The sequence below is a fragment of the Ranitomeya variabilis genome, chromosome 6 (assembly GCF_051348905.1).
Source record: "Ranitomeya variabilis isolate aRanVar5 chromosome 6, aRanVar5.hap1, whole genome shotgun sequence".
Taxonomy (NCBI): Eukaryota; Metazoa; Chordata; class Amphibia; order Anura; family Dendrobatidae; genus Ranitomeya; species Ranitomeya variabilis.
In genome coordinates, this window is record NC_135237.1 from 190548528 (window position 1) to 190573397 (window position 24870).

The window sequence follows — 24870 nt, forward strand, 5'->3', positions numbered from 1 at the left end:
ATTGCCGCGGAAATTTCCGCGGCAGTTCTGCAACTCCTGCCGCGGGTATATCGCATGCAGAATTGGCATGCATATTCCGGCTAAACACTAGCGTTTTGCAAGCATAATTAGCTTGCAGAACGATAGCGTTTTCCTAGCGATCTGCAGCATCGCTTGGAAAACTGATTGACAGGTTGGTCACACTTGTCAAACATAGTGTTTGACAAGTGTGACCAACTTTTTACTATTGATGCTGCCTATGCAGCATCAATAGTAAAAGATATAATGTTAAAAATAATTTAAAAAAATGGTTATACTCACCTTCCGAAGGTAGCCGATCTCAGCGGCTTCCGTTCCTATAGATGCTTTGTGTGCAGGACCTGCGATGATGTCACGGTCACGTGACCGCGACATCATCGCAGGTCCTTCACACACCGCATCGCTGGGAACGAAAGCGGTAGCGTGCACCGCTGAGAGGCGGGAAGACTCTGGGGCCATCAGAAGGTGAGTGTATCAATATTTTTTATTTTAATTCTTTTTTTTAACAATTACATGGTGCCCAGTCCGTGGAGGAAAGTCTCCTCTCCTCCACCCTGGGTACCAACCGCACATGATCTGCTTACTTCCCGCATGGTGGGCATAGCCCCATGCGGGAAGTAAGCAGATCAATGCATTCCTAGGTGTGCGGAATCCCCGCGATTCCGCAAATTTAAAGAACATGCTGCGTTTTTTTCTGGAATGCGATTCCGCTCAGGAAAACAATGCAGCATGTGCACAAAAAATGCGGATTGCATTCTATTAAGTAGGATGCTTAATGTGAGCGTTTTTTCGCAGTTTTTATAGCAAAAAAAACGCGAAAAATCTGCTACGTGTATACACAGCCTTAATGTTTTAGAAAATCACTGCAGAGTAGACTACCCAGATGTTTAGTCTATGGGATTAGAAGTAGTTACAAAAAAAAAATGATACTGATATGAAAAATTATGTTTAAAGGGAACCTGTCACCCCCCTCAGGCGTTTGTAACTAAAAGAGCCACCTTGTGCAGCACAAATGCTGCATTCTGACAAGGTGGCTCTTTTAGTTATGATGCCTGCACACGCTGAAATAAACTTTATAAAATGTGCCCCCACATACCCTGAAATCGCCAGGGAGGGCGGGTCTTTCCTTCCTAATCAGACGCAGCACAGCCGTCACTCCGGGCCTGTGGGCGCCGCCTCCTCTTGCTTAATTATCGTCCCCGGCGCCTGCGCTGTAAGTACAAAGGGCAGCGCAACTGCACTCGCCCGAAAAAAAAACTTAATGCGCAGGCGCTGGGGACGATAATGAAGCAAGAGGAAACGGCGCCCGGAGTGACGGCTGTGCTGCGTCTGATTAGGAAGGAAAGACCCGCCTCCCTGGCGATTTCAGGGTATGTGGGGGCACTTTTTATAAACGTTTATTTAAGTGTGTGCAGGCATCATAACTAAAAGAGCCACCTTGACAGAATGCAGCATTTGTGCTGCACAAGGTGGCTCTTTTAGTTACAAACGCATGAGGGGGGTGACAGGTTCCCTTTAATACAATGACAAGTGAGGTTAAGGGTACTTTCACTCTTCCGTTTATTTATATCCGTCACAATGCGTCGTTTTGGGAAAAAAACGCATCCTGCAAATTTGCCCGCAGGATGCGTTTTTTTTTCCATAGACTTGTATTGCCGACGGATTGCGACATATGGCCACACGTTGCGTCCTTCATGCACTGGATGCGTCGGGTTTTGGCGGCCCGTCGTCTCGGGAAAAACGTTCAAGGGAACGTTTTTCTGTAAGTCGCATCCAGTTTTCCCGACTGCACTTGCCCAGCAGGAAATGTCTCTCTCTGACTCTTTCCTGCCCGGCAACGCAGATGAAAATGTGAAAGCAAACACTTCCGTCGGTACGTCGCGCCGACGCATCGTGACGGGCGACTACCGACGGAAATGTGAAAGAAGCCTAAGGGTTCCTTGTGGTCACCTCAGAAATCTGTTTCCAAGATGGGTGTTGGCCATTGCACTTGATTTTTCACCAAAGCCTTAAAGCAGAATTCCCACACAAACTTCCCATCCCTTCACTACTGTAACAAACACCTTGCTCTGTTCACCATTACCATTTTTTCTACGTTGTATTTCCTAGTCCAAGCATACATCCTTGTTACTTGGTCCTAGAATGGCCACCATCTCTGCTACTGGATCATCAGGGGAACCTGTCTTCTATCCCATGGCCGCCACTAAGTCCATGACCACTATTGTTAAATGTTATTAGACTACAGCTTTAGGTCACTGATGCAGGAAGGCATGTATTTTTGTATTAATGACTTTTGGTTTTACAACATCCTGCATCATCACATGTTATACATAAATGTGCATCCACCAAATCTTTTGTCTTGCGTTGTGCATTTGTCTCCTTGGCAGGGTGGGCAAGCGTACATGTGCTTAGTTTTGTCTGTTACCTCTAGTGTCCACCTTGTGTCCATGCCACCACTCTGCCTCACACATTAGCATTATATTTTCAGGTACTAGAACCGATTACCCTTAAAAGCTAACTTTTGACCTATCAGACCTTTCCTACATGAAGGTGATATAATGTGACAGGTACAAGCAGGAGATCATCATTTGGTGTGGAAGAGGACATTGCGTAGAAATATGACCATTCCAGGTGGTTCTGTCAATTGACATGGGCAGTAAATAACCTGTGTAGTTGATTTACGCATGATGTTGTGTTTTTACTTTACAGTTAGTCACCGCATACAGAACGGCTCAGAGGGACAAAGAAAAACTCCAGGTGAGGAGTGTGATAAAGGGCCTTAATGTATACTGTAAGGCACAATAGGCCTGCTCAAGCTACTGATATTCACCCCTGTGATAGAGGCAGCAATGTGGAAGCATGGCTCCTTATGTCTGTTCTACCAGAGTCTGGAATACATCCAATAAGCTCTTTGTACTGATCCTGTCCTAGAACAGCGTGAAGGACGACAGATCCGTAAATGAACACTGCACCATCATTTTAAGATCCAATAGTCTGATTGGTCAAAGGCATGAAATAATTGTCATCCAAAAATGTTTCACCCATTTGTTGACCATTGATTGACCATGTTATTTCATCCAACAGACCAGACCCTAAATGATGGCACCAGTTTGTTAAGGCTGGCGGTACCATACGCCATCCCCAATGAGGGCGGTGCAGGAATAGGAGGCAGCAAATTCACCTTTTGATAACGGATCTATTTTTTACAGAAATAGAAGCAGATTTCTTATAGTTTATTTTTATCAATTAACAAAATGCAAAGTAAATGATCAGAAGAGAAACCTAAATCAATAATTGGTGTGATCGCTCTTTTCCTTGAAAAGTTTGATTCTTTTCATTACACTTGCACATGGTTTTTGGAGGAACTCTGCAAGGATGATGTTTCAAACATCCTGGAGAACGAACCGCAGATCTTCCGTCGATGTAGGCTTGTGCAGTTTCTCCTGTCTCTTGATGTAATCCTGGGCACACGCAATGTTGACGTTAGGGCTCTGTGTGGGGCATATCACTTAAGATATTATTTTTTACGCTGAAGAGAGTTCTTTGTGGTTGTTGTCTTACTGCAGAATAAATTTCGAGCCAGTCATACACCTTCCTGATGGTACTGCATGATGGATAAGTATCTACCTTTATTTCTCAGCATTTAGGACACCATTAATCCTAACCAAATCGCCAACTACATTTGCTGAAATTCAGCCTCAAACTCGCAAAGAACCTCCATCATGCTTCACTGCATGCAGTCATTATAGTATCTGCAGACACTCATTATTGTACAGCTCTCCAGCCCTTCAGCCAACAAACTGCCTTCTGTAACAGCCAAATATTTACAATTTTAACTCATCATGACAGATCACGTTCTACTTTTTTTCTGCACTCCAGATCTATTGTTTTCATGCATAGTTAATGGAAATCTGTCGCAGCCGTTGACCTTTTTAAACCATGAATTGTAACGAATGGAAACGGAGGCACAGATGGTGAAGTTCACATTCGTTTTTATTGTAATTTAACATGGTACCTCAGGACCACGGTCCGGGGGGCTCCGAAGGGGGTGTGACTACGTGAACCCCTGACACCCGTGGTAAGACCCCTCGAATAGGGTCAGAATGGGATGCCTGGGGGACACGGGTGCTACCTCCAGTTAGACCGGACTCGTGGTAGCTGATCCAGCGGGACAGACGGACAAGCAGGGTTAGCAGGTGACGTAGAGCTAACCGGTGGGTGCCAGGGGTACGGGTAGAAGCTGGTTCCAGCGGTACTGACGTCCAGAGGTTTAGGTAACTGAATGGCGGGACGAGACGGAACTTGAGTAGGCAGATTGGAGATCGTCCAGGAAAGTCAGGTAATGGGTAGCAGATAGTCTGTGGAGACAGACTGTGTAAGCGGAGCACTGGCAGAGAACTTCAGAAAAAGAAGCACATGCTAGCAGGAACTGGAAGTTAGCAACTGAGGATACTTGTTGCTCCGGCACCCTCCCTATAGTGGAGGGGCTAGAAATAGTAATCATTAACACGCCATTGGTCAGAAACACTTTTTGGAAAATGCGCGCTGTCTCTTTAAGAGACCGGGAGCGAGCATGTGCGACCTAAGCACACAGCCCGAAGACATGCTGGCTGCATGCCAGGAAGCAGAGGAGGAAGGGGAAACGGGCCCTGTCAGGACAACGTGGAGCCGGCACCGAGCAGGAGTCCCAATGGGGACCCTGCGAAGGTACAGGGACCGGACCGGGTGTAACATTATTATGGGCATACAGGTTATAGACTGCTGAATAAAGTAATACTTGTATTATTATTATTTATTATAGCGCCATTTATTCCATGGCGCTTTACATGTGAAAAGGGATATACATAATAAAAACAAGTACAGTAAACTTAAACAATAGAAGTCACTGACTGGTACAGAAGGAGAGTACTCTGCCTGCAAGGGCTCACAATCTACTGTACAAGGGCTGGGTGAGGATACAATAGGTGAGGTTAGAGCTGGTCGTGGAGTGGTTTGGTGGAACAAGGGTTACTGCAGGCTGTGTGCTTGTCAGAAGAGGTAGGTCTCAGGGTTCCTTTTTGAAGGTTTCCATGGTAGCCGAGAGCCTGATATGTTGGGATAGAGCGTTCCAGAGTGTGGGGGGATGTGCAGGAGAAATCTTGTATGCGATTGTGGGGAGAGCTAATAAGAGGGGAGTAGAGAAGGAGATCTTGTGAGGATCGGAGGTTGTGTGCAGGTAAGTATCGGGAGACTAGGTCACAAATGTATGGAGAAGACAGGCTGTGGATGGCTTTGTATGCCATGGTTAGGGTGTTGAACTGGAGTCTATGGGTAATGTGGAGCCACTGAAGAGATTGACAGTGGGGAGAAGCTGCGTATAATGGGGGGGGGGGGAGACAGGTTGAGTAGTCGAGCAGCAGAGTTTAGGATAGTTTGGAGGGGTGCAAGAGTGTTAAAGGGAAGCCACAAAACAGAACATTGCTGTAGTCGAGGTGGGAGATGAATGCATGGACTTGGGTTTTTGCAGATTCTTGATTAAAGAATGTACGGATCCGGGAAATAGTTTTGAGTTTGAATCAACAAGAAGTGGAAAGGGCTTGGATATGTGGTTTGAAGGGGAGATCATAGTCTAGGGTTATCTCGAGGCAGCGAGCTTGCGGGACTGGGTCGAGTGAGCAGCCTTTTACTTTAATGGATAGGTCTGTTGGGGGGGTTGAGTGAGATGGGGGAAAGATGAATTCTGTTTTGTCCATATTAAGTTTTAGAAATTTAACAGGGAAGAAAGATGAAATAGCAGACAGACATTGTGGGATTCTGGTTAGTAGGGAGGTAATATCGGGTCTATAAAGGTGGATACGTGTGTGTCATCAGCGTGGAGGTGATACTGGAAGCCATGAGACTCTATGAGCTGTCCCAGGCCAAAGGTGTAAATGGAGAAGAGCAGGGGCCCTAGGACTGAATATTGGTGGACACCGACAGATAGGGGCGAGGTGGAGTGGGAGACGCTGAATGTGCGGCTGTTAGTTATGACAAAATCCAAGATGGGGACAAGTGTATGATGCCAAGAGATGAGAATCTGTAGTAATAGGGAGTGGTCCACTGTGTCAAAAGCAGAGGACCGGTCCAGGAGGAGGAGGACAGAGCAGTGTTGTTTGGCTTTGGCGGTTAGTAGGTCATTGGTGATTTTAGGCAAGGCAGTTTCAGTGTAGTTATATGGTCAGAAGCCAGATTGTAAGCGGTCGAAGAGGGAGCAGGAGGAGAGGTGGGAGATCACTTCGATGCACTTGTTGTTCTTGAATTGTTATGAGTCGATAGCTAGACACAGAGGATGAGTCACGGGAGGGCTTTTTGAGGATAGGTGTGATTGATGCATGTTTGAAGCATTAGGGGAAAAGGCCAGTTAGTGATAGGTTGAAGAGAAGAGTTAGGGTTGGGATGAAGACTGAGGTGAGGTTTGGGTTGAGGTGGGACGGGATCAGGTCGAGTGTACAGGTGGTGAGATGTGATCTTGAGAGTAGAGCAGAAAGTTGATCTTCTGTAATGGTGGATAAGTTGGTTTTGGAAGCAGAGTGCTGAGTAGTTATGAGGAGGGGCTGTGTGGGGTTGTAAGCTTTCACCGTTATCAGTCTTCTGCTTGAAGAATGAGACAAAGTCTTCATTTGAGATGAGTGAGGAGGGAGGAGAATGCTGGGGGATGGAGGAGAGAATTTAAAGTGTTGAATAGCTCTTTAGGGTTGTGAGACAGGTTAGATATGAAAGATGAGAAGTACCGTATATACTCGAGTATAAGCCGAGATTTTCAGCCCAAATTTTTGGGCTGAAAGTGCCCCCTCGGCTTATACTCGAGTCATGATCGGTGGTGGGGTCGGCGGGTGAGCACTGTCATATACTCACCTGCTTCCGGGGCTCCTGTTGCCCCCCCTGCACGTCCCACTGTCTCCGGGTGCCGCAGCCTCTTCCCCTAAGCGGTCACGTGGGACCGCTCATTAGAGAAATGAATAGGCTGCTCCGCCCCCCATAGGCCTATTCATTTCTCTAATGAAGCGGTGCCGGTGACCGCTGATAGAGGAAGAGGCCGCGGCACCGAAGACAGGCAGGGGGAAGGAGCGGGACGCCGGGAGCAGGTAAGTATTGCATATTCACCTGTCCTCGTTCCACAACGCCGGGCGTCGGCGCCATCTTCCCGGCGTCTCTCTGCACTGACTGCAGGCAGAGGGCGCGATGACGCATATAGTGTGCGCGCCGCCCTCTGCCTGATCAGTCAGTGCGGAGAGACGCCGGGAAGATGGCGCCGAGGAGCTGCAAGCAAGACAGGTGAGTATGTGTTTTTGTTTTTTTTATTGCAGCGGCAGCAGCAGCACATATTTATGTGGAGCATCTATGGGGCAATGGTGCAGAGCACTATATGGCAGAGCTATGGGGCAACAGTGCAGAGCACTATATGGCACAGCTATGGGGCAACGGTGCAGAGCACTATATGGCAGAGCTATGGGGCAACGGTGCAGAGCACTATATGGCACAGCTATGGGGCAATGGTGCAGAGCACTATATGGCAGAGCTATGGGGCAACAGTGCAGAGCACTATATGGCACAGCTATGGGGCAACAGTGCAGAGCACTATATGGCAGAGCTATGGGGCAACGGTGCAGAGCACTATATGGCACAGCTATGGGGCAATGGTGCAGAGCACTATATGGCAGAGCTATGGGGCAACGGTGCAGAGCACTATATGGCACAGCTATGGGGCAATGGTGCAGAGCACTATATGGCACAGCTATGGGGTAACGGTGCAGAGCACTATATGGCACAGCTATGGGGCAACGGTGCAGAGCAATATATGGCACAGCTATGGGGCAATGGTGCAGAGCACTATATGGCACAGCTATGGGGCAATGGTGCAGAGCACTATATGGCACAGCTATGGGGCAATGGTGCAGAGCACTATATGGCACAGCTATGGGGCAACGGTGCAGAGCACTATATGGCACAGCTATGGGGCAACGGTGCAGAGCACTATATGGCACAGCTATGGGGCAACGGTGCAGAGCACTATATGGCACAGCTATGGGGCAATGGTGCAGAGCACTATATGGCACAGCTATGGGGCAGTGGTGCAGAGCACTATATGGCACAGCTATGGGGCAATGGTGCAGAGCATTATATGGCACAGCTATGGGGCAACGGTGCAGAGCACTATATGGCACAGCTATGGGGCAACGGTGCAGAGCACTATATATATGGCACAGCTATGGGGCAACGGCGCAGAGCACTATATATGGCACAGCTATGGGGCAACGGGGCAGAGCACTATATATATGGCACAGCTATGGGGCAACGGTGCAGAGCACTATATATATGGCACAGCTATGGGGCAACGGTGCAGAGCACTATATGGCAGAGCTATGGGGCAATGGTGCAGAGCATATATATATATATGGCACAGCTATCTATGGGGCAACGGTGCAGAGCATTGTATATATGGCACAGCTTTATGTGGAGTATCTATGGGGCAACGGTGCAGAGCATTGTATATATGGCACAGCTTTATGTGGAGTATCTATGGGGCCATAATGAACGGTGCAGAGCATTATATATGGCACAGCTTTATGTGGAGCATCTATGGGGCCATAATGAATGGTATGGAGTATCTATTTCTAATTTTGAAATTCACCGGTACCTGCTGCATTTTCCACCCTAGGCTTATACTCGAGTCAATAAGTTTTCCCAGTTTTTTGTGGCAAAATTAGGGGGGTCGGCTTATACTCGGGTCGGCTTATACTCGAGTATATACGGTAGGTTTGTTTGATGCAGTGAGTGTGGACTTGAAAGTAGTGAGGGGGACTGTTTGAATGCGATGAAGTGCTCATTGGAGTGGGATCTTTTCCATCTCCTCTTGGCAACCCTGGAATGCCGCCTCGGTTCTTTGGTCAGGCTGATGTGTGAAGGTTGTCTGTTGATTTTCTGAGCTTTGGTATGTGTGAGAGGGGCTACTGATTTGAGAGCTGCAGCTATTGTTGCGTTATATAAAGCGGCAGCAGCAGCGTCTACATTGTGTAAGGAACTTCTCTCTGTAAGAGGGAGAAGGGATTCAGAGTGTGGACCGAGGTGTTCAAGATTTCTGCGAGGGTGTGCAAGTTTGTGGATTTGGAATTATGCACCAGGAGAGGAAAGGGAAGAAAATGTAAGTAGGTTGTGGTCACAAATAGGGAGAGGTGAGTTAGAGGAGAGTTGGGTTAAGATGAGGTGGAGTGTGTGGCCATCTTTGTGAGTTGCTGCAGATGACTATTGAGCGAGGCCGAAGGAGGAAGTGAGAGATAGAAGCTGAGAGGAAGGTAACCAGGCCCTAGGGGGGCGGTAAATGACATACAGTTGGAGGGGGAGTAGATGCCTACAAAGTGCACCTCAAAAGAGGGGGAGAGTAATGGAGGGTGGCAATGCAATTGGGGTAAAGGAGCAGTTGTCTGACAGGACAAAACTAACTCCTCTTTCATACCTGCTGGGTCTGAGAAAGATGGAATATACCATAAGAAAGTGCAGCTGGAAAGGATGTGTCAGATGGGGTGAGCCAGGTTTCAGTGATGCCAATGAAGGTAAGCTTGTTAGTAGTGAAAAGATCATGGATGTAGGAAAGTTTGATGCAGATAGAGTGAGCGTTCCATAGAGCTCCTGTTAGTGGGACTGGGGAAGCGGGGGCTGGGCTGATGGGTATAAGGTTTGAAGGGTTACGGTTAGTTGTGATGGATGTTGGATAAGAGGTAGAAGTGACACTGGGGATGTGGTGAGGAGGACCAGAATTTGGAGAGATATCATATCAGATATCTTGCTGTTGAGAAATCATCTTTTATATAAATGACCTCCAGAGCTTATTTTACATGAAGGAGGAATTACCAGTGTGATGTGTGATGGCCGCTCTCTGCTCTCCTGATCTCACTGCATAGCTGTGTGTGATTATACCGGACACATCTGCAGGTTCCTCTCTGCTTTGGCTTCCATCTCACAGGCAGACAGGGTAGCAATATTGTTGCAATACAGCAGAGCTAAGAGATTAGCCGAAAATGTGTTTGCAAGAACAGAAGATTTCTTTATCCTCTTTTGTGTTGGTTACATGTCTCACACTGGTAACTCGCCTTCATGTAGAACGAGCTGTGGATGCAGAGTTATCTTCCAGGCAGCGTCATCCCGTGAGCCTAGAAGAGGTTATTTACATAAAGTTATAAAAGATGATTTCTCAACCGCAAGGCATGTAATATAGGGCATGCAGTGATGACTTTTTCAGCAGTCTATATAACCTGTACCCCCGTATTAATAGGTTAGATAGATCCAATATGGTGACAGATTCTCTTAAAGTCACTTAGCCTTGTTTCCATGTTAAAAAGGGTATGGTTTTTGGCCTCCATTTTTCCATGAAGACTACTTCTGTCCAGACTTCTCCAAACAGTAGATGAGTGTAGCAGGTGCCACTTGTTGCTACCAGTTATGAGCTAATGGCACAGCTGGACATTATCACATTTTCAAAAGAAAATAAGCATGGTGTGACTTTGATCTGCAGCATTAAGCTTCTTTGGCCGATTACTACATCTACGGTTTGTTCATGTCATCTTAGGGTAAGTTCACACAGGGCGTTTTTGCTGCATTTTTTTCCTGCAGCAAAACCTGATCATCTTGGCAGGAAAGAAGCTGCGTCAAAAACGCAGGTTTAGGTGCCTTTTTGATACATTACACTGGTCAACAGCATTTTTGGTGCCAAAGATATTTCATCGAATTTAGGGTATTTTTGGGGTGCTGATTCTGAATATGTCATCAGTTTTGCCAGATTGGCTCAAGTTTTTGAGATTTTTGGTATCTTATTTATAGCACTTGTTGGTAAATGCGACGCATCATCTCATTAATTTCTTTGGATTAGTACTTGAACTCAGCAGTTCTCAATATAGTTTTGTGTTAATTAGTGTTCTAAAAGTTTGTTCATAGCTTGATTTTTGCACTAACTTTATGTTGTTGTCTGTTTTCCAGTGAAAAGCATGAACTCATCAAGAAGAAGTTGTCTTAACGATCCAGACTCATTCTGTTACATTTGTGGTGAATACACACTGCCAAAACATAGAAGAAACATAACAGACTTCGTAAAAAAAAGTGTATTTTGCCTATTTTGGGGTTATGCTTGGGGACCAAGACAAGTTTTGGGCACCACACATAGTGTGCAAAGCATGTATCGAATTATTACGAAAATGGAGCAAAGGACAAAGAAAAAGCTTCAAATTTGGTGTTCCAATGGTGTGGAGAGAGCCAAAAAATCATCATGATGACTGTTATTTATGGTAAACACAGGTACAGGCACATCTTCACAATGAGGGACAGGCCTTCTTGCAGATTCCATGTTACTCCCATTTTCGTTTCTTATGCTTATTGAATCCTTGCACTTGCACTGCACAGAAATAACAGTCATCATGATGATTTTTTGGCTCTCTCCACACCATTGGAACACCAAATTTGAAGCTTTTTCTTTGTCCTTTGCTCCATTTTCGTAATAATTCGATACATGCTTTGCACACTATGTGTGGTGCCCAAAACTTGTCTTGGTCCCCAAGCATAACCCCAAAATAGGCAAAATACACTTTTTTCACGAAGTCTGTTATGTTTCTTCTATGTTTTGGCAGTGTGTATTCACCACAAATGTAACAGAATGAGTCTGGATCGTTAAGACAACTTCTTCTTGATGAGTTCATGCTTTTTACTGGAAAACAGACAACAACATAAAGTTAGTGCAAAAATCAAGCTATGAACAAACTTTTAGAACACTAATTAACACAAAACTATATTGAGAACTGCTCAGTTCAAGTACTAATCCAAAGAAATTAATGAGATGATGCGTCGCATTTACCAACAAGTGCTATAAATAAGATACCAAAAATGTCAAAAACTTGAGCCAATCTGGCAAAACTGATAGCATATTCAGAATCAGCACCCCAAAAATACCCCAAATTCATTAAAATATTTTGGACACCAGAAAAAAAAATTTTTTTTGTTGACCTGTGTTATTTGTTGCGTATTTGGTGAGTTTTTGGATTTTCAGCAGCAAATAATGATACCTGCGTTTTTGCTGCGTTTTTTTCAACACCCATTCAAGTCAATGGGTGAATAAACGCAGCAAAAACGCTGAAAGAAGTGACATGCTCTATGTCCAAAAAATGCAGCAAAGCACAAAATACTGATCAAAGAAAAAACTAATGTGTGTGTGCATGGGATTTATGAAATGTCATAGACTTTGCTGGTATTGTAAAAAGCAGCTGAAAATTAGCATAAAAAAGCAGCAAAAACGCCCTGTGTGAACTTTCCCTTATTACGTCTTCAAAAGAGCTTGAAACATGACCTGCTTCGCCTGGGAGAGACGTTGTGTGCTTTTCCAGTGTAACTACCATATATACTCTAGTATAAGCCGGGACCCCTAATTTTGCCACCAAAAACTGGGAAAACTTAATGACTCGAGTATAAGCCTAGGGTGGAAAATGCAGCAGCCACCGGTAAATTTCAAAAATAAAAATAGATACCAATAAGAGTAAAATTAATTGAGACATCAGTAGGTTGTGTTTTTGAATATCCATATTGAATCAGGAGCCCCATATAATGCTCCATACAGTTCATGATGGGCCCCATAAGATGCTCCATATTAAAATATGCCCCATATAATCCTGCGTAAAGGTTAATAATGGCCCCATAAGATGCTCCATAGACACATTTGCCCCATACAGTGCTGCACAAACGTTGATTATGGCCCCATAAGATGCTCCATACAGACACATTTGCCCCGTATAATGCTGTACAAACGTTAATTATGGCCCCATAAGATGCTCCATAAAGATAGTTGCCCCATATAGTGCTAGACAAACGTTGATTATAGCCCAATAAGATGCTCGATACAGACACATTTGCCCCATATAGTGCTGCACAAACGTTGAATATGGCCCCATAAGATGCTCCATAGAGATATTTGCCCCATATGCTGTTGCTGCGATAAAAAAAAAAATCACATACTCACCTCTCGTCACTCAGGCCCCCGGCACTTTCAATATTCACCTCTCCTCATTCCGGGCGCTGCTCCGTCTTCAGCGTCTTCTGCACTGACGTTCAGGCAGAGGGCGCGCACTAACCACGTCATCGCACCCTCTGACCTGAGCGTCACTGCAGAAGACGCTGAAGACGGAGCGGCGCCTGGAATGAGGAGAGGTGAATATTGCGCAGCGCTCCCCCCTCCCCATTATACTCACCTGCTCCTGGCGCGGTCCATCCCTGCAGGTCCCTGGTTCTCCGGCGCCACAGCTTCTTCCTGTACTGAGTAGTCACCGTTACCACTCATTACAGTAATCAATATGCGGCTCCACCCCTATGGGAATGGAGTCGGGTCCATATTCATTACTGTAATGAACGGTACCATGTGACTTCTCACTACAGGAAGAAGCTGTCAGCACCGGAGAACCAGGGACCGCTCCGGGTGCAGGTGAGTATTATTAGACTCCCCTCCCCTGCCGACCCCTGGGTATGACTCGAGTATAAGCCGAGAGGGGGACTTTCAGCCCCCAAAAATGGGCTGAAAATCTCGGCTTATACTCGAGTATATACGGTATCTTGTTTCTCTTTTGCTGTGCTCAGTCTTGTCATGGTGACATGAAGCTCTTCCACAATCTCTCCTTTTGTAGCAGAGTATGGCTTTTCTTTGCCCTGTTCTAAGTCTTCCACACAGCTGTTTCTGTTTGGCAACCTACATTTGAACATGATGATCATTATCACTTGTTTGATATAACTGGTTATCATACACCTAACTATAAAGCTCTGTGCCCATGATGAATTTTTGACACTATTTTCGCTGTGTTGGAAACAGTACAGTTTTAGCATAGTGGATGGGCTTTATAGAAAACTCATGTCCTGTGTACTACTTTGTATTCTTTTTTTTTTTTTTGACTCAACGTAAACTGACCTATATTGATTTTGAAATAGGAGAACCTGAGTCTTTGTCTATTTAATAAATGGTATTTTAAATATACAAACAGATAATGATATAAAAAACGATACAATTATTTAGATAAATATTACATTTGTATGGAAAAAGTGTGATCCTGAATGGTGAAAAAACTGAGTGATCGCTACCCTGGACCAATATGGTGCAGCACTAAAGACAAAGTCCAAGTGGACATATATGTATAGTCCTATGGTTGAGACATGAAACAAAAGTAAGCCTTTAACCCGCATGTAAAGGGAGAAAAACAGTTTTTTTTGTAAAATAAGGCAGTTACAGTAAAAAATAAGCGGTCAGTCCAGGGAACGACCGCTCACCCCGACGTGCGTTTCGCGAAAATAAGTTGCTTCCTCAAGACTGGACTGGCCCCTTTGAGGAAGCGACTATTATTTTTGCGAAACGCGTGTCGGGGTGAGCGGTCGTTCCCTGGATTGAACTGGAGTTACCATGGGTAATTAACCTTTTACTTACCTCACGCTTTATATGCTATTTGGTGCAGCATTCTAACATAGCGTATATGTAGCGCTTATTTTCGACTGGAACTGCCTTATTTTACCCAAAAAAAACTGTTTTTCTCCCTCTACATGCGGGTTTAAGGCTTACTTTTTTCATGTCACGACCATAGGACTATACATATATGTCCACTTGGACTTTGTCTTTAGTGCTGCACCATATTGGTCCAGGGTAGCGATCACTCAGTTTTTTCACCATTCAGGATCACACTTTTTCCATACAAATGTAATATTTATCTAAATAATTGTATTGTTTTTTACATCATTATTTTCTGTTTGTCTATTTAATAAAAGGTATTTTAAATATAAAAAGACTCAGGTTCTCCTATTTCAAAATGTTATGTTAGAGTCAGTATATTGATAAAAATATATTTGTGGCTGGTTTCTTTGTATGTTATGACCTATATTGATTATTTCAAATCTGCAACATGACAATTTCTTTTGTGGGTACACTGAGTTTCACGTGCTGATTTTTGCCATAAAATTGACATACCACTGAGACAAAAACTGCAGCATCAAAAACATTAAAAATCATATAAAAAATGCAGTGGAAAAAACACAAGTAGCCTATATTACATAATGGGTGCAGCAAATGTGCACTGAACTCATCAATGGAACGTAACCTTATTGTGCAAAATTCCTGACTTTGTGCAAATGTGCCAAGGGAAATCGATTCTGTTTTGAAGGCAAAGGGTGGTGACTAGTGATGAGCGAGTGTATTTGTTGCTCGGGTTTTCCCAAGCAAACTCGGGTGGTCTCCGGATATTTGTAACTGCTCGGAGATTTTGTTTTCTTTGCCTCAGCTGCATGATTTACGGCTGCTAGCCAGCCTGAGTACATGTGAGGATTCCCTAGCAACCAGGCAACCCCCACATGTACTCAGGATGGCTAGTAGCTGTAAATCATGCAGCTGTAAATCATGCAGCTGCGTTAACAAAAACTAAATCTCCGAGCAGTTACAAATACTCCGAGACCACCTGAGCAACGAGTACACTCGCTCATCACTAGTGGTCACACAAAATCACCAAACACAACAAAACATTTCTAGTTTTTAAAGCAATTTTACTTTGCTGCATTTTTGCTGCACCTGCCTGAAAGTTCTTCTCAGTACTGCATATGGCCAGAAAGTCTCAGCCTAAGAATAGACTATATCTGATTCTGTTCTATTAATAACATTTTTTTTTTAACTCCTTTTAGTCAATTTTGAGTCAGAGCCAGGATAAAGCATTAAGGAGAATTGGAGAACTGCGTGAGGTAAATCTTGATACTTAATCTTCTATTAAATATAGCTACACAAGTCATACAGATATTTCTGACAATAAGACCTCATTCAGACTTCAGGGTTTTTGGTGGTTTTTTGCACAAAAAACACCGACCATTTTTCATCAGTGTTCTGAATCCCATTGTCATAAACTCTTGGTCCTTTGCCCCTTGTTACCATTTTCCATCAGTGTGACGGAAGAAAAAATTCCATTCCAAGTTCCATTCCAAGTATTTTTTTTTAAGACCATTAAAAACGGGTAGAATTTGGATATCACTTGAATTGCATCAATGCATGCTATCCATTTTTCTAACGCACTCATGCATTGGAATTCACAAGCTTCATCCATAAATTGGCTCAAACAAAGCCATTCAGATTTTGTCTGTCCCCACTTCCATCCTCTGAACAAAGACAAAAAAAAGACAAGCTAACCTGTTTTTTTACTTTAATGGGAATGTATTCTGTCAGTGAAAAACAGATATGTGAATGGGGCCCATTTTCATAGTTTTTAAGATTGAAGGTAGACTTAAGTCCATCAAGTTCAACCTATAACAGCTTGATCCAGATGATTGCAAAAAACCCATTAGGAAGATGCTTATTGCTCCTTATTAGGGGAAAAATTCCTTTCTGACTCCACATGCGGCAATCAGATTAGATTCCTGGATCAAAGTCCCATCACAGAAACTAGTGGCCATAACCTATGGTACTATGGGCGTGTGGAGCAGTGAATACTCATCTTTGTTAATAGCAGGCACACTGTTAGCCGCAGCTTCAGGCTTCCTGCAGCATCTCGGTGATCAAATGTGCCAGCTATTAAAAAGTATGAATATTTTGCTCTCCACTCACATGGGCGTGGGGAGCAGTGACTATTCATTCTCTTTAGTGGTAGGCACACTTGATCTTCCAGCCGCTGCAGGAAGCAGGCAGCATTGGCTAACACTGTCCGCAATTAAAGAAAATGAATATTCACTGCTCCCCATGCCCATAGTCCTTCCCACCTCTCAGCATCGGCTTCAGTGCTAACAGGTGGGAGGGATTATGGATATGGGGAGCAGTGAATATTCATCTCTCTTTAACAGCGGGCACAGGGTGTACCCACATTACCACATTAGCGAGCTTTTACCTCCCGTGACCCGCCCGTTCGCTGCTGCTCCCCATCCACAGCTGCAGCAGGTACATCTGGGCTATAAGACACCCCCCCATTTTCCTCCAAATTTTTGGAACAGTATGGAATCTGCGTGTGTGATTCAACCTTCTTTCTTCCAGATGGGGAGAATTCCCCCTTGTCCCCTTCGCAGGCTTAAATGTAAAAAGCTTTTACAGTATTTTTTATTTTTTTTTATTCAGTAACCAAATACACTCCATCTTTGAAAATGTAACCCTAAGTGGGAAAAGTCAAGCAGTTATGAAAATGTCAGGTTTGATAGACGTGTTAATAATATGCAAATGACGGAAGAAAAATTTTCAAAACATCTTGATTTATTAAATTTTTTTAGTGTGAGCGCCACTCGCACAAATAAAGTTGTACGCCTTGCCGTGCTATGAATAAAATTATCTGAGGGAAAGTTCTGCTGCGCAGAATGCACTTAATCATTCAAATCAAGAGCCGCTGCTCGGAGCTGCCTTTGTAATTGCCAATCAATTACCTCCTATATTTGCTCGATGGGAGACAAATCTAGAGCCCATGCAGGCCACAGTAACATATTTAGTGCTTGCAGGCTGCTCACAGCAGCCAAATAACATGCGGCCTGGCGTTGTGTTCAAAAACGGCTACCTGAAATGAGTACTAAAGGGGTCCGGCCACTGAGCATTATGCTACTGCATACCATAATGCTGGGAGTATGACCAATGTGACGTTCTCTCTTCATACTGTTGCCCACATATATTTTTTTCAGATTTGAAGAAAAGCAAGCCTAAATGTGCTGCCATGGTCTGCAGTGTCTCCGGACTTGTCTTCCATCGAGCACATATGGGATGTATCTGGTCAGCAATTGCAAAGGGAGATGCTAGCTGTGAATCTTAATAATTTGTGTATCCTCTTGCATCCATCCCATTGGCAAATCTTACTAGCAAGCCAAGGCATGTGAGTGCTTGTATTTTTGCACGTGGCCCTCATGCTCAGTATTAAATAATTGGAGATGTTTGGAAAATGTTTCCATTTTTCTTTAGCTTATGATATGTCTATCAACACTGTGGTTTTCATAAATCTACAACTCTTCTTGTTGTTGCAATTTCAATGTTGAAGACTGCATTTCTTAGCATTGGCTGGGCTTGTTGGGGTTTCTATCGATCCGATATCAGGCATATCATGAGGCTATTTGGCAAGTGATGCTAAGATGGGACTCTTAGCCCATGATTTGGATGAGCCCAATGGCAGAAGCCTTTTAAAAAGAAATTTACATACCATTAATAGAAAGCTGAAGTAATTCACAAGAATAATTTCCTTGTTGGTAATGCCCTACAGGAACTTCAGATGGATCAGCAGGCCAAGAAACATCTGCAGGAAGAGTTTGATGCTTCTCTTGAAGAGAAAGACCAGTTAATTAGTGTTCTACAGACTCAGGTAATCTCTGGGTACATCATGCTGGGAGCTTGTACACATCTCTAGAATATATACAATTTGATAATTTATTGCTTTTGCAGTTATCTGCTGCTGGTATTAACCCCTTCCCGACCTGTGACACAGCGTATGCGTCATGAAAGTCGGTGCCAATCCAAATTGTGACGCATATGCTGTGTCACAGAATGATTGCGTTCCTGCGGGTCGGGTGACCGGGGTCAATGAAACGTCACCCAACCCGCAGGTACAGGGGCTATGATCGCTCTGATTGAGTGTTGAAAGTGAAAAAGCCAATTGGAGCAATTTAAATATTTCACCAATGAAACTTGGTGAAATATTACAATCCAGCCATGGCCGATTCTGCAATATCATCGGTCATGGCTGGAGACCGTGATTTGCCGCCGCCGTCTGTCTTTCCTCCCTTCCGTCCTGTCCTCTGCTGCCCTCCACTCCCCTCCGTCCTGTCCTCCGCTCCCCCCGTAGTCCGATCCCACCCCTCTGTACCTCCCGAGTCCCGGTTTCTGTCCGTCTTCCCCCATGGGCGCCCGCCATCTTCCATCTTTGCTGCCCAGTCGGCAGATTCAATCATTTATTCATTCCAGACCCTATCACAGTGATCAAAATAAAAAAATAGTAAATAACGTCCCCCTTTATCACCCTCATAGGTAGGGAAAATAATGAAATAGAGAAGATATGTTTATTTTTATTTTTCCACTAGGGTTAGAATTAGGGTTAGAATTAGGGTTGGAATTAGAGTTAGGGTTAAGATTAGGGTTAGGGGTGTGTTGGGGTTAGGGTTAGGCTTGTGGTTAGGGTTATGGTTAGAGTTGGGATTAGGGTTAGGGGTGTGTTGGGGTTAGGGTTAGGCTTGTGGTTAGGGTTATGGTTAGAGTTGGGATTAGGGTTAGGGGTGTGTTGGGGTTAGGGTTATGGTTAGGGTTGGGATTTATGGTTAGGGGTGTGTTGGGGTTAGTGTTGAAGTTAGAATTGGGAGGTTTCCACTGTTCAGGCACATCAGGGGGTCTCCAAACGCTCCCATATCGTGCTATATACTTACCCAGGAGGGTCTTCTTGGACACCGCTGTGCTCCTCTGGGTGCCTGGAGGTACCCGGCTTCTGAGAGGGCGCGAGGTGCGGCTTCGGTCGGGTGAGCTCCTGGAGTGCGCGGACGGAGGACAGAGTTGGCAGGAGACGGCGGCCATTTTCCCTGTAGCGTGCGCTGGAGGCGGAAGACGCGAAGCGAGCCCCGCGGTTCATGAGGGAGCTGGCTGGATTTCGGTGCAGCTTCTCAAGGTATGGGAGGGGGAACGCGCGGTGTGAGTCCTGAGAAACGGACCCCGTGCTCCCCCTCATTAATACCATATAGCATCATATAACGCCGACTGGCTCCGGCGCCTGCACCACTTAGACTTCTCCTCTGCCCTGCTGCCCAGACGGAGGGCGCAGAATGTCTCACGTTTTGCTGACGGCCAGTCATATTGATTATACCCTGCAGCTGCTGGGAGACAGAGCCCGCATTTATTATAGACACTGTGTCCTATCGGTGGTGGGAACTGCTCCTTGGATTCTCCCCTTCCTTGCAATCATAACGGTGAGGGCTGCAGTATGCTACTGACTCAGCAGGGTGTTACAAGGAGGACCTTACTGGCTGTGTGTGCACTGCGATATATTGGTGCATTAACCGGGCAGTGGCTGTATCCTGCTGAAGTGATAATTTGACTTTACAGTATCAATTATGCACCGCTCCAAAACTCCAAGTGCAGCTGACAAGCTTAAAAAATTTGCACGGTCAGATCCTCCTGATAATCTGCGCTCAAAAAAGAATAATCCCTCACCTGTGGGCAGACCTGAACACCAGTCAAAAAATTATGCCTCCGATAAGGAGGAGGATGGAGATCAGGAGGAATTGACTCTGAAACAGGCATCTAAACAATTGATGCAATCTATATCTCTGACCAGGACGTCTTTAACTGGGAAAATAGAGGAGGTGCACTCTGAGGTGGGGTGCCTTCGACAAGACATGCAATCCATGAGGCGTCGTATAACGGAGGTGGAATCACGGGTATCTCGCTTGGAAGATAACTATGTACCGGTGGAGGCTAAACTGACAAAAGTAGCCGGCTCTATGAATGCGTGGAAACAGAAGGCGGATGATCTTGAGAACAGACTACGACGGAATAACATTCGCATTATCGGCCTGCCAGAGCGTTCAGAGGGCCAACACCCCGAAAAATTCTTGGAGGGCTGGCTTAAAGACACTTTGGGGGACGAATTCTCCACCATATTCACCGTGGAAAGAGCCCACAGGGTCCCAACAAAACCTCTCCCTCCGGGCGCCCCGCCGAGACCCTTTTTGGAGCATCTTTTCAATTGCAGAGACAGGGACACTGCCCTTCGTATGGCAAGACAAAAAAGTCCTATCAAGTATAACCACGCCACTATCTCAATATTCCCAGATTTCTCCATGGAGCTGCAAAAACAACGGGCTCAGTTCAGGGAGATAAAGAAACGGCTCAGAGAGAAAAACATCTTCTACTCAATGCTCTATCCTGCCAGACTCAGACTTGTCTATGGGGGCTCTTCCTCCTTTTTTGCAACCCCGGCGGAGGCTGAGGAGTGGATGCGGTCGTGTGTGGGGGCGGGCGGAGGAGGAGAAAAATCCTAAGTGGATTGCTGTCTTCAGCTACATGAATGAATTTGGAACTCTCTCTTTGGGTTTTCTTCCATTGTTACTCCCCCTTTTTTTCTCTTTACTGATGAGGGGAGCTCCTTTTGCCAAAGTCCAGGAAAACAACTTTACTGGACTCTGTATTCAGAGATGGTACCCCCTTTTTTGGACTTGGATAGGAGGAGCATGAAACTTTGCTCCCTTCTGAAGCATTTTTTGCTTTTCATTGTTTTGGTTTTGTTAGTTGTTATTTGTATAGAAATTGCTGCCTTGTTTTTCTCCACTATCAGCGCGATAGAAGCTCTGTGTGACACTATATTATGCTAGGTTGACAGGATATGGCGTCTGAGATTACATGCATGACTTGGAATGTGAGAGGCCTTGGATCACCTCGAAAGAGAGTTAAAGTATTCTCTCAGATACGACGCTATCATCCTCATATTGTAGCTTTGGTTGAAACACATTTGACCAGAGATTCTGTTCGTTATGTGCAGATTTGAGTGACGGCAGTGTGGCGTTTCAAGCAGAGGGTGAGGACCCGCCTCCCTGGCGAAAGACAGGTATTTTGGAGAAGTTATATAACGCTTTATTTTGGGAATACATGCACCAAAAACTAAAAGAGCCACCTTGTTAGAATGCAGAAATACTGCTGAACAAGGTGGCTCTTTTAGTTTATAACGGCTGGAGGGGGTGACAGTGGCCCTTTAAACTTAGGCATGGTCAGATAAAGAATATTATGACTTGAAAAATAAATCCATTTTGGCTGAAGTTAATAGGCCCAGAGGACAGGACTATTGACCAACTAGACTGTTTCATTACATCCCACCCAATGCCGCAAAATATTAATATTTTTTGGGATGCTCTTAACCCCTTCCCGACCTGTGACACAGCGTATGCGTCATGAAAGTCGGTGCCAATCCGACCTGTGACGCATATGCTGTCACAGAATGATCGCGTCCCTGCAGATCGGGTGAAAGGGTTAACTCCTATTTCACCCGATCTGCAGGGAGAGGGGGAGTTGTACTTCAGCCCAGGGGGGGTGGCTTTGCCCCCACGTGGCTACGATCGCTCTGATTGGTTGTTGAAAGTGCAACAGCCAATCAGAGCAATTTGCAATATTTCACCTATGAAAATGGTGAAATATTGCAATCCAGCCATGGCCGATGCTGCAATAGCATCTGCCATGGCTGGAAATCATGTTCTGCCCCCCCCACCCTCCCCCGATCTCCTCCCCAGTTCTTCGTTCTGTCCGGTACCCCCCTCCGTCCCCCTGTCCGCTCCCCCGTGCTCCTGTCCGCTCCCCCGTGCTCCTGTCCGCTCCCCCGTCCTCCGGTCCCCCCCCCTGTGCTCCGATCCATCCCCCTGTGCTCCGATCCACCCCCTCATACTTACCGAGCCTCCCGAAGTCGGTCCGTCTTCTCCCTGGGCGCCGCCATCTTCCAAAATGTGATGGTAAACTTATCACAGTGATCAAAATAAAAAAATAGTAAATGACCCCCCCCCCCCTTTATCACCCCCATAGGTAGGGACAATAATAAAATAAAAAAAAAAAATTTTTTTTCCACTAGGGTTAGAACTAGGGTTAGAGTTAGAACTAGGGTTAGGGGTAGGGGTAGGGTTAGGGTTAGAACTAGGGTTAGCGTTAGAATTAGGCTATGTGCACACTGTGCGGATTTGGCTGCGGATCCGCAGCGGATTGGCCGCTGCGGATTCATAGCAGTGTTCCATCAGGTTTACAGTACCATGTAAACCTATGGAAAACCAAATCTGCTGTGCCCATGGTGCGGAAAATACCGCGCGGAAATGCTGCGCTGTATTTTCCGCAGTATGTCAATTCTTTGTACGGATTTCGCAGCGTTTTACAACTGTTCCTCAATAGGAATCCGCAGGTGAAATCCGCATAAAAAACACTGGAAATCTGCGGTAAATCCGCAGGTAAAACGCAGTGCCTTTTACCTGCGGATTTTTCAAAAATGGTGTGGAAAAATCTCACACGAATCCGCAACGTGGGCACATAGCCTTAGGGTTAGGGTTGGAATTAGAGTTAGGGTTGGAATTAGGGCTAGGGTTGGAAATAGGATTAAGAATAGGCTTGTGGTTAGGGTTATGGTTAGGGTTAGGGGTGTGTTGGGGTTAAAGTTGGGGTTGGGGTTAGGGTTAGGGTTGGGATTAGGGTTAGGGTTGTGGTTAGGGGTGTGTTGGGGTTGGGTTGTGATTAGGGTTATGGCTAGAGTTGGGATTAGGGTTAGGGGTGTGTTGGGGTTAGGGTTGGGATTAGGGTTAGGGGTGTGTTGGGGTTAGTGTTGGAGTTAGAATTGAGGGGTTTCCACTGTTTAGGCACATCAGGGGTCTCCAAACGCAACGTGGCGCCACCATTGATTCCAGCCAATCTTACGTTCAAAAAGTCAAATGGTGCTCCCTCCCTTCTGAGCCCCGACGTGTGGTTTACCCCCACATATGGGGTACCGGCATACTCAGGACAAACTGGGCAACAATTATCGGGGTCCAATTTCTCCCGTTACCCTTGCGAAAATAAAACATTGCTTGCTAAAACATAATTTTAGAGGAATGAAAAATGATTTTTTATTTTCACTGCTCTGCGTTATAAACTTCTGTGAAGCACTTGGGGGTTCAAAGTGCTCACCACATATCTAGATAAGTTTCTTGGGGGGTCTAGTTTCCAAAATGGGGTCACTTGTGGGGGGTTTCTACTGTTTAGGCACATCAGGGGCTCTGCAAATGGAATGTGACGCACGCAGAACACTCCATCAAAGCCTGCATTTCAAAACGTCACTACCTCCCTTCCGAGCCCTGACTTGTGCCCAAACAGTGGTTTACCCTCACATATGGGGTATCCGTGTACTCAGGACAAACTGGGCAACAACTATTGGGGTCCAATTTCTCCTGTTACCCTTGTGAAAATAAAAAATTGCTTGCTAAAACATCATTTTTAAGGAAAGAAAAATGATTTTTTATTTTCACGGCTCTGCGTTGTAAACTTCTGTGAAGCACTTGGGGGTTCAAAGTGCTCACCACATATCTAGATAAGTTTCTTGGGGGGTCTAGTTTCCAAAATGGGGTCATTTGTGGGGGGTTTCTACTGTTTAGGCACATCAGGGGCTCTGCAAATGCAATGTGACGCACGCAGACCACTCCATCAAAGCCTGCATTTCAAAACGTCACTACCTCCCTTCCGAGCCCCGACTTGTGCCCAAACAGTGGTTTACCCCCACATATGGGGTATCAGCGTACTCAGGAGAAACTGGACAACAACTTTTGGGGTCCAATTTCTCCTGCTACCCTTGGGAAAATAAAAAATTGTGGGCTAAAAAATCATTTTTGAGAAAAGAAAAATTATTTTTTATTTTCATGGCTCTGCGTTATAAACTTCTGTGAAGCACTTGGGGGTTCAAAGTGCTCACCACACATCTAGATTAGTTCCTTAGGAGGTCTAGTTTCCAAAATGGGGTCACTTTTGGGGGAGCTCCAATGTTTAGGCACACAGGGGCTCTCCAAACGCGACATGGTGTCCGCTAACGATTGGAGCTAATTTTCCATTCAAAAAGTCAAATGGCGCTCCTTCCCTTCCGAGCCTTGCCGTGCACCCAAACAGTGGTTTACCCCCACATATGAGGCATCGGCGTACTCAGGAGAAATTGCCCAACAAATTTTAGGATCCATTTTTATCCTGTTGCCCATGTGAAAATGAAAGAATTGAGGCTAAAAGAAATTTTGTGTGAAAAAAAAGTACTTTTTCATTTTTACGGATCAATTTGTGAAGCACCTGGGGGTTTAAAGTGCTCACTATGCTTCTAGATAAGTTCCTTGGGGGGTCTAGTTTCCAAAATGGGGTCACTTGTGGGG

The 24870-nt window shown here is 45.2% G+C and overlaps 1 protein-coding gene across 8 annotated transcripts in view; it reads left to right on the forward strand.

The window, feature by feature from the left end:
• GOLGA4 (golgin A4) overlaps positions 1 to 24870 on the forward strand; it is a 181202-nt gene that overhangs the window by 50972 nt on the left and 105360 nt on the right. For 7 of the 8 annotated variants that reach the window (XM_077269344.1, XM_077269339.1, XM_077269341.1 and 4 more), the window contains 3 exons: positions 2728 to 2775; positions 15715 to 15771; positions 18243 to 18341. The exons of the other annotated variant lie outside the window; for it this stretch is intronic. In XM_077269344.1, the coding sequence (XP_077125459.1) occupies positions 2728 to 2775; positions 15715 to 15771; positions 18243 to 18341 (204 nt within the window). The remainder of the gene's footprint in view (positions 1 to 2727; positions 2776 to 15714; positions 15772 to 18242; positions 18342 to 24870) is intronic. 8 annotated transcript variants of the gene reach the window in all.